The sequence below is a fragment of the Myxocyprinus asiaticus genome, chromosome 26 (assembly GCF_019703515.2).
Source record: "Myxocyprinus asiaticus isolate MX2 ecotype Aquarium Trade chromosome 26, UBuf_Myxa_2, whole genome shotgun sequence".
NCBI lineage: Eukaryota > Metazoa > Chordata > Actinopteri > Cypriniformes > Catostomidae > Myxocyprinus > Myxocyprinus asiaticus.
Window position 1 is genome coordinate 12720933 of NC_059369.1, and position 10528 is coordinate 12731460.

General features: G+C 40.7%; 1 protein-coding gene across 1 annotated transcript in view; it reads left to right on the forward strand.

Annotated features, from left to right (window-relative positions):
* Positions 1-2184, forward strand: part of LOC127416779 (V-set and immunoglobulin domain-containing protein 10-like 2) — a 77997-nt gene extending 75813 nt beyond the window's left edge. The window contains exon 2 of the mRNA XM_051656332.1: positions 1232-2184. Within this exon, the coding sequence (XP_051512292.1) occupies positions 1232-1659 (428 nt within the window). The 3' untranslated portion in view covers positions 1660-2184. The remainder of the gene's footprint in view (positions 1-1231) is intronic.
* The last annotated feature ends 8344 nt before the right edge of the window (positions 2185-10528 follow it).

Sequence of the window (10528 nt, forward strand, 5' to 3'; positions counted from 1 at the left end):
GATTGTCTATTGGGTAACAGTTTACAGCACTTACATATACAGTATGTGTAGGGCATGTATAGGATTTCTTGTTTTATTTTTGGTCTTTTTGCCTTTAACTTTACTGGATAGTTTAGAGATGACAGGAAATGTTAGGGAGTGTGGGATTGGGAAATGACGACAGATGGCACTGTGAATTCAGCAAAATCAGGTCAAAATTTTTGCTGCTAAAATCAGTCAGAAATTCAAATCACCACCCCCAATGGTCAAAGCTGGAAGTGTTGAACTTCTGGGCAAGTGTGAGGTCCAGTTTCCAATTAAAATGTTCACAGAATGGTGCCAAAGCAATTGTACTTACAGTAAATGTAATACAGTCAACAGGAATGAATATTTGATTAGCTCTACCTTATAACCGAAAGCCCAACCCTAAAAGTAACCATCAGTTGAATTTGAAGTAAAAATGTAATTTTAGAGCGAAAATGCAACCTCCCAATTGTGCTCACCATTGTGTATGTGAACGTGATTATTTCCTGATTCTAATGGGACCAGAACCTGTGTCTCGGAAGTTGCTCACGCAACATAATATCAGTTGCACTAAAGGGAAAGGTGATAACCTGAATTGATGCAAAGATGTCTGATGGGTGATTGTGCTTGGCAGTAATTCAGCAGAATGGGGTTCAACAGAAGCAACATGTTGATTTCCCATGTGATCATGTTGGGAAATGGCCCATACACAAGCAACATATTGTAAACGGTCCTACTCGACCCGCTCAGAGCGGGATTCGAAGCGGCGTCAGCCAGCATGGGAGGCAGGCACGCTAATGAGGAGGCTAAAGGCTACAGCTTCTAGCGTCAGTCTGTAGTGGGCCTCTTGAGGTCAGGGGAATGAGATTAATACATACTTCACAACTATCATATGCCAGCAGGCTCCCATTACACTCACCCTCCTAAATCTCACTCCCATCCGGGTCACGGCACCACTGTAATTGGTCCTGCTCGACCCGCTTTGAGAGGGAAGGCTACAGCCCCTAGTGTCAGTCGCTAGTGCGCCTCTTGAGGCCAGGGGAGTGAAGTTTACACATACCGCACAGCTATCACGTAACAGCTGGCTCCTGTTACAATAGCACTACTTGTCGAAGTACTACCCACCAGACCACGTCTCTGACAGCTGTATGGAATATCTAACATTTCATAATGCATGTTCACTGGTTGCACTGACAATTTTGCAATCACTCTATTTGTGTGTACTTAGGTCTAGATATCCCTGACCCAGATGAAATCGAGTACATCAGGCAACAGGTGGAGGCGACAGTAAACAGCACTGTGTATCTTCATTGTGGATCCACCATGCCCACACTGTTCATCTGGGTCTTTTCCAGACCCGGCACAGAGAGAAATGAACCTCTGGTCTACAACCACGGACAGGGCTCAAAACTTCTGCCCCTGGCCAGCACACTGGGAGTGATTTCTCTGCTCACCAACACAACAACTCTGGTGATTGAGGGGGTCTCGGAGGAAGCCGAGGGGATCTACACCTGCCAGGCCCTATACGATATGGATGATTCACCTAAGAGTACATTTTACTACACACAGCTGAGTCTGCAGGAAGATGAAGTGCAAGTCAGGGGGTCAGGATATACCCCCCCCCCCCCAACACTGATTGAAGGGCAGTTGAACTAAACAATAAATGTAGAATGCAGCTGACCACAGACAGACACATAGTAACTGCTACAATGTGGTTTATAGTACAGCAGGGTCAGAAATTGACCAGGGCACAGGGCAAAAAAACGGAAGTAACAAAAATGCCCCAGACATTTAAAATATAGGGGCAAACATTGTCTCCATAGTGAATTCCTCTACAGGATCTTTTTTTATTTGTTATCTAACATTTATTTATTCTTATTACATTTTAGGCCTAAGTAGTCATGAGTTTAAAAGTGACCTGTTGCTTTGAAATATTTCGTATTGTTGTATGAAACGCAAGTGTGCAGCTAATATGAAGTGTTTTTTATGAGTTTTTGACAAATAGACGATATGGTCTTTGTTTTTATGTGGTTAAAAATATATGCTCTCATAAAAGTAAAACATATTGCCCCATAGTAAAATAGTTAATTTCTGACACTGGTCTAAAGCGACCACTACTCAGTATTTTGTGATGGATTTGAAGATATTTTCTGTGTGTGATGCAGTTAAACTCAGAATGTGGCTCCCATAGTGTAACATTCACATTTAAGGTATTAAACGAGTCTTAAATACAAATAAACTGCTGTTCATTGGGCTGTTGATCTGTTTATGATCATGAACTTTTAATTACATATTTTCATCATATACTTTAATTACACAACTTTTTGTCAGCCATGAATCTCTACTACAGTATATTTCTACTGCTCTAATTTTGATGGCATAGACACCATGTCTAACTGACTCAACTTCCACAGATATCTTCCAAGATGCCATTATAATCAATGGAAATGACTGTTTTGCAGAAGCACAGGCATACTACAAACACCACCAGCCTGAAACTGGAATACAGCTATGCTAAACCATCATACCTGGGCTTCAATGCTGCATTAGATACTTCCAAAATCCAGAAGTACTGACTTATCCTGAAAATATCGACCTGACTTTATGATGGGGAATTTAGCCTTGGCACTTATTATGCAAAGGCTGTACCATAGTTGTGACACATCCAAGAGGATGTATCCATGAATTGTAAATGACAAATTTCTTTCAGTGAAGTGTACTTATTTGTCAATCGATCTCAAAAGAGACTTATTTGCTTCTCATGATTTGATTGATAATATCGATGATCATTGTCAAATAGGATGTGTTCCTGGATCCTTCTTTGATCCTGGAACAACTTTTCTATCTAACAAAGACAAACAATTTGTTACTTCTCACTGGATTAAAGAAATGGTCACATTTACCTTTGTACTGCAAAATTTTGCAGGTGAAGGAGGTCAGAGCAGATGTGAAGCGAGTGTGAAACTTGCAAAAACTACCTACAAAATTCCTGATCATGCGGATTGCCATTGAGATAACTGTATTTCGGCCATTGAATTTTGCCATGCAAAGGTAAATATGACCACGCGTTAATTAGCTCATAACTGGAAAGGCTAAAACATTTTGAGATCAGCTGAACTACTGTCACGCTATGGATGAATGTACTGTAGATTAGTAAATTACTCCCTGATAGTCAACTATAACCTACCCCTAAAATCAAACAGAAATAATAGGTTGATAACAATGTCTATCAAGGCCCTAACCTAAGTCCCATACTAAGCCTAATCCTACACCTAAAATATGATTGGTTGATCGGAATTTTGTCCAAGGACCAAAAATTATGTTGATCTAGAAACATATGGTACTTGGCGAAATCACAGTAAGTGGCAATATAGATAGGGACACACCAGCCTTTCGCTACACCAAAAGAAGTAAGAAAAATGTAAGTTAAAACAACTTAATTTTAAGACTTAACATTTAACTCATTACACATTACACAGCATCAGTCAGTTTCGGAAAATGTTGTAAAGGTTGACTGAGGTAACGGCTTGCCCTGTCAGCATGTTTACCTGACTTGTCATTGTTGGTCTAATTACGAGCAGCAGCACCAACACATGGAAAATAAAAGTGGTGGATTCTGACCTCAGTAAAGACAGGAAGCTCACACATTTAACTTTATGAGACTGTCCGACTCCTGCGAGAGTTATAGTCCTTCCAAACAACAGAAATACAGTGATATCCATGTATAATTCAAGCTCCATATGAAGTAACATATAAGCTAGAAAAAATAAACCCAATCATCAGCTGATGTGGAAGGTTGTGCATACACTTCCTGTTGGCCGCCAAGATAACAGTCATGAAATGGTAGTTTATTTGTACAACACTGATTATGGGGCTGAAATTTGCCTAAAATAATAGTCTGGGGCAGGGCCATTTCTCTGTGTCTTTGTGTGGTTCTGTAATTTCTCGTGGATAGCAAACCTGCAAGCCAAGTCAAATCAGGCCACTCTCAGAACAAGAGAAAGAAACGCAGCCTAATTCATGAGTGTTACATTTATTCAGGGTGTGCCAAATAGACAGGCGAAGAATGGTAGGTGGAGGAGGGGGCTGGAGAGGGCGCTAACAGGTCCACTCAGAGACTGGGAGAGGAATTTTTGGGGTGGACAATGGGCACATTTGTTCCCATGGTGCCCTTAATAAGGGGTTTGAGTGCCATGTAGGAGGCAACAGGGCAGGGTTTGAGGAAGAGTGAGTAGAGAGTGACTTCAAATAGAAGCAGGTCTTTATCCTCAACCTTATCTTCATCTCATCAAATGACCTGAGACCTCTTTCAACATCAATTCTTCTCTTTTTCTCATCTTTCATTCGTTCTTTTTTGTTCTTCCTCAACTTCATTTTCCCATCCTTTGTCTCTGGACTCTTTGTCAGTAGAGTGTAAGAGCAAATGATTTCAGTAACTTGGTGGAAATATTCTGGGACAAGAATTCTGATTCCAGAAATCAAATAACATTTTTAAATGATTAGAAATAGTATGTTTTAGCCATAATTGTAACAAAAGATAAAAATAGTCGTTAAATTAAAAATAAAACCATGCAAATAAAATTTTCCAGAGGCCAGCAGAGGAGAGCGGAGAAGCACCACTGCAGAAAGGCCATCGACCTCAGGTACGGGAAGAGACCGGCGTGTGCATAAGGAGGACATCCATCAACAGTCGGATCAGCCTTACTCCAAGTGCCGAAAGTATCGAGAGGAATTTATCCAGTATGGATTCACATGTGTCATCGTCAACAAAATACAACATCCCCAATGTGTAGTGTGCACTGAGGTGCTTGCACATGAAAGCCTAAAGCCTGTAAAAATGCTACGACACTTATAAACCAAGCACCCCTCTCTCGTTGCTAAACAGTAGATTTTTTCTGGCGAAAGGAGCGAGAGTTGCAAGGCCAAAAGAAAGTCCTAACTAAACAGACAACAATCCCTGCCAAAGCTCAACAGGCATCATATGAGGTGGCATATTTAATTGCACAGGCAAAAAAGCCACACACGATCGGGGAAACCCTTATCAAACCCGCTGCTATAGCTATAAGTCGGGCTATGCATGGGGATAAACTGGCCCGTGAGCTAGAATCAGTGCCGCTGTCTAACGGGACTATTGCCCGGCGCATCTCCAACATGGCCCAGGACATAAAGTGTCAGCTGGTGGGCAGAGTGAAGAAAGGGAAAAAATACGCTTTACAGTTAGATGAATCCACAGATATATCAAACTCTGCCCAGCTGCTTGTATTCGTCAGATATAGTTTTGACGGAAAACTTAATGAGGACATACTGTTCTGCACCCCGCTGGAGGGAACGTGCACAGGCGAGGACATTTTCACAAAACTTGACAACAAACAAAGGGTGTGTTCACACTTGGCAGGTTTGGTTTGATTAAAACGAACTCTGGTGCGATTGCTCTGTTAGTGCGGTTTATTTGAACAAGTGTGAATGCTGTCACCCGAACCTTGGTGCGCACCAAACAAGCGGACCGAGACCGACTGAATAGTGGGTCTCGGTCTGCTTCCAAACGAACTCTGGTGTGGTTCGATTGATATATGAACGCAACCTGGACTAAAGACGTCTAAACAGACCAAAAACAGGAAGTAATTTGCCTAATACTGACCTCAAGCATACCTGGTTCTTCTCATCATAGGAGCTATGTTGCCCATTACAGTTTGGTACAGGCGTTGGAACCGCCGTCAGCTGTCCTTGCAGCATATCTTCGTTTGTGTGTGCAACATAGGAATTCCTGGCGCTGTTTTGACTCCTTTACACATTTTATTAGCTCTTCTTTTGTTCTCAGCTGGTAAAAATACCACCATATATACATATATAATTATAACGAGCACATTTAGCCCAGCAGTCTAAAAGGAGAGGGACTGTCTGGGGACGAGTGCATCAGTGTGTGTACAGACGGTGCTGGAGCGATGCTGGGGAAAAAGAAAGGTCTTAAAGCAAGAGTCTTACAGGTGGCGCCTCACGTAAATTTCACGCATTGTATTATACACAGAGAAGCTCTTGCAAGCAAAACACTTGACCCAGAACTTAAACTTGTTCTTGAGACTGCGATAAAATTTATCAACTACATAAAAGCGCATCCACTCAGTATCAGACTATTTGCCACTCTCTGTATTGAACTGGGATCAGAGCATGAGTGCTTGCTGTTATACAGAAGTCAGGTGGCTTTTGCGAGGGAATGTGCTCAGCCGCCTTTATGAGTTGCAGGATGAAGTGCGCTTATATCTCATGGGTCCCAGCTCGCTGACCACCTCATTGATCCGGACTGGTAAACAAAGCTAGCGTATTTGTCTTGCATATTTGAAAAACTGAATGGACTTAAACCTGTGAAGGCCAAATTGTAAAATAAATTAGCAAAAAAAAAATTTTTACCTTTCAGATGTTGTTGTAGGAGGCCTCTGATGCAGAAAAAAGTTTTTAAAAAGTTTTTATGTATTAGTAATTTTTTAATGACACGTTGTAATATTACAACAGTGGTTAGGGAGGGCAGCAGAAATCCTGTATTTGTACTTGCATTGTCTGAACAAATATACAGAACAACTAAGTGTTCGTTTGCACAGTTGATTGCTTATGTAGCCCTATAACTGTATATATCATGAATAATAATCACACAACAGTCATATTTTTTTATGAATTGTAATTTATTAATAAAAAATATAGGAAAACAGGAAAAAATGTTTTTACAAAACTGAACTTAGACTTAGTCCCAAAGTTCAGGTATGGTAGTCCCAAAGACAGTGTTTAATAGCAGAAATGCATTCTCACCAGGATAAGAGAATCTGCTAGTTCTGCCTGAAACTGTCTCCTGTTCAGCATCTCTTTTGGCAAAATATTGATCGCTTTACAGTCTCGCTTGTAGAGGAGCCAAGCATTGATCACAGCGAGAATAATGGTGTGCCAGAAGATGTACAGGTACCACCGTTTTGATTTTATGCAGAACTTATATTTGGCAGCAAATGAATCCAATAAATCCACACCTCACATGAATTTGTTGTAAGTTTCCACAATGTAAGGCCTCTCAACTTCAATGTAGGTTTTGGTGGCTTTGTCCCAGCGTTTAATTTTCTGCACAGGTTCTGGACCAGCAAAGGATGACACAAGTGTCACCGCCCTGTTGTCAAACCATTTGACAGCACAGATGTTTTGGTTCCCCTTGACTCTTAAGTCAAAGCTTCCTCTCCCACTCTTCTTCAAGTTCTTCTCATCTGCAAGGTTACAGTTGGGTAGGCGTACCTGTCTGGTTGTTCCCACGTAATAAATTCCACAACGAAGGAGCTGAACTACCAATGGGATGCAGGTGAAATAGTTGTCTGCATAGATTTTGTAGTTCTGCCCTTCTGGAAGTGTGGAAGCAAGCTTCATCACAACATCCCCTGACAATCCAAGTTCAGATTTGGCTCAATGTCCATTGACACTGCCTTAGTACACCTCAAAATCACAGACCATGCCAGAGATTCCACTTCTCACCCATAATTTGAACCCCCACAGGTGTGGCTTTCCTCACAGAAACTGCTTTATTCCGCTGAATTTCCCTTTGAAAGGGATCATCATCTCATCCACAGAGTTGTGTTCTTCCGGTACAACCTGCAGACACTTTTCTCTGAATGAGTCAAGCCAAGGTTTTAGTTTCCACAGTTTGTCTGTCTTTTCTGTCTCTGGCACTGTCAAGTTGTTGACAAAATGTAACGATCTCAGCAGTTCTTGGAATCTGTTGCGTGACATCACATCTGAAACTTGGTCGTACCGCAGGGCTGTCTCCCAATACATACTGACACCAGACATTTGAACTAGGCCCATCTTCAAGTAAATTCCAATCACTTTCTCAATTTATTTTTTATTGGTGTTAACAGATCTTCCAGTCTTTTGAAAGCTGTACTCGTTTGTGTTTTGTGTCAGAGCCTGAAGCATGTCTTCTGACATGAACCTCTGGAAGTACTCCAGTGGTGTGTGGATGGAAACATCACCATTCGTGACATCTGGACCAGAAAAATCAGTATTGGGACTGACAAAATCCCTTTTCAGCCAGTGATACCGGTCACGGGACATGGTCGGTTTCTTTGGTTGTAGTTCAATGTCCTCATAATCATCGTCTGGGCAGTCAGTGGGTTCAGTGGGTTGTTGGTTTTCTTTGTCCACTTCACCGGCATCTTCATCTGTTTCTCTATCACTTGCATCACTGTCATCTGAATCCAACTCAAGGTCACTCTCTCCATTTTGGATGATAGCAAGGACATCCTGCACACTATACACAGGTCCTTTCCTTACTGGTGGCATTCTGAAATTGGAAAAGTAGTAATTATTTAAAAACTATTCACACAATATTCACAAAATATTGTATTATTCACTCCTAAATCATTCCAGAGCATTAATTCCAATGCAACAACCATCAGCTAAAACATTCAGAACCATTTAGAATATTCCCACCTGTCCCAGAACAATGCAACAACCATCACCTAAATCATTCATTCCAATGCAAGAGCCATCACCTAAATCATTCCAGAACCTGTTTCTGCCCAACTGTTTCTGACTAACAAACAAAGCCCAGGGCCAGTTCAATGTATTTTTGTTACTGACAAGATACAATTTCAAATACTGCAACCAGAAATTATTTACTGACTGATTCAATTCTGGCCTAAACTCAAAATTTTAACAAAGAAAACACATATTCTCACAAGCCCCAGAATTATGCTACATCTATCCTCTAAAACATTCAAAAACATCCAGAACCTGTTTCTGCACAACTGTTTCTGACTAACAAACAAAGCCCAGGGCCAGTTCGATGTAATTTTTTACAATTAGAATGTAGTAATTTATTCAATTCGGGTCTAAATTCAAAATGTTAACAAAGAAAACACATTTAGAACTTAGTTATAGTGAATAATCAAAGACATTATATCTCTATTAGTATTAGTTTTCCATTTGGGCACATGTGAGAAGTGCAATGTGCACCCCCACCCATGGAAAAATGCTACCTGACTCAACCAGTGTTGTAAAATAGCAACACAAATATAATAAGCTCAAAATAATTTTTTTAAAACAAATTTTATAGTAGCTAAATATCTACATGTTGTACACATTGTAATAAACCTTTATACATTTTAATGGTGAATAGGATTCAGAGGCGGACCAACATGACCCATTGATTATTTAAATGTGGTCTGAAAAAAAAAAACTTAAAGATGTTTTTTTTAGGATAGCTCAAAATAATTGTTGTAATATTACAACCATGGCCCTCACAGGGTTAATATGTCATTGCAAGGTGAAAACACAAGCATCATGTCGCTGAATGATAAAATCCACACATTCACAAGAAAACTCGAGCGCTGGATTGAGCGAGTTGAAATGGGTAGGATTTATATATTTTCTGAGCTGGACGAATTCATGGAGGAAAATAAACTGAGTGTTAACATAGTGAAGATGTCTATCACTACCCACCTTCAAGCCCTCCTGGAACACTTTAACAAGTATTTCCCAGACGAAACAGCTCCAGAACAATATGACTGGATAAGATCACCATTCCCTGAAACGAGGGCAAATCACCTGACATCTGACATGGAGGAAGCATTGGTTGAACTGTCAAGCGACCGAACATTAAAGACAGCGTTTAATTCCAAGACGCTGGCTGAGTTTTGGATTTCAGTAGAGAGGGAATACCCACAGTTATCCAAGGCCACTATGGATGTACTGATGCCATTTGGCACTACCTACTTGTGAAAAGACTTTCTCGGCACTCACATGCCTTAAAAATAAATACAGATCGCGACTGAATGTAGAGGATGATCTCCGAGTGGCGGTCTCCAAAATTAAACCAAGAATGGACTTGCTGTGCTCAAAGCTTTGTGCACACCCATCTCATTAGGTGAGGTTAACACTGAAATGAAAGTAATGACTAAATTTGGCTACTTTTAAATAATATTATTGTTGTTAGGCTGTTGTGTTCTGTTGTGTTGTTGTCATTATGCTGTTTGGATAGGCCTACTACATTTGTATACTTTAACCACCTCTGAGGATAGTGGCGGGGGGTCACGAGTCACTGGCACCATTATTTTGAGGGTTGTGGGCTGAAAAGTTTGGGAACCCCTGCACTAAACACCCACAATCCAGATTAACAAGCTGCTAAATTCACAGAAATAGAACTGCGCCATGAGTATTAATGCATCCTAAATTGCATACTTCTGCGCTATTCTTTGCCATTTTGGAGTGGAGTATGTTGTGTGTTCACTGAAAATGCAAGAAAAGAAGAGTACTACGAGTACCCTGATTATGTACTTTTCAACCAAAATGACCGCGAATGATGGACATGTACTCAGCGGTCGTGGCTTACCCTATGTAACAGGGTTACCTGGCCACGATGGTATGACAAATCAATTATAATTAATGATGATTGTAGCAACTACTGAAACTTCTTTGAAGAACCTTGCATGTTTTCCCATTACCTCACACTGTATGAATATGTACTTTATCTGAGACAACGGAAATATCTGTTAGGACT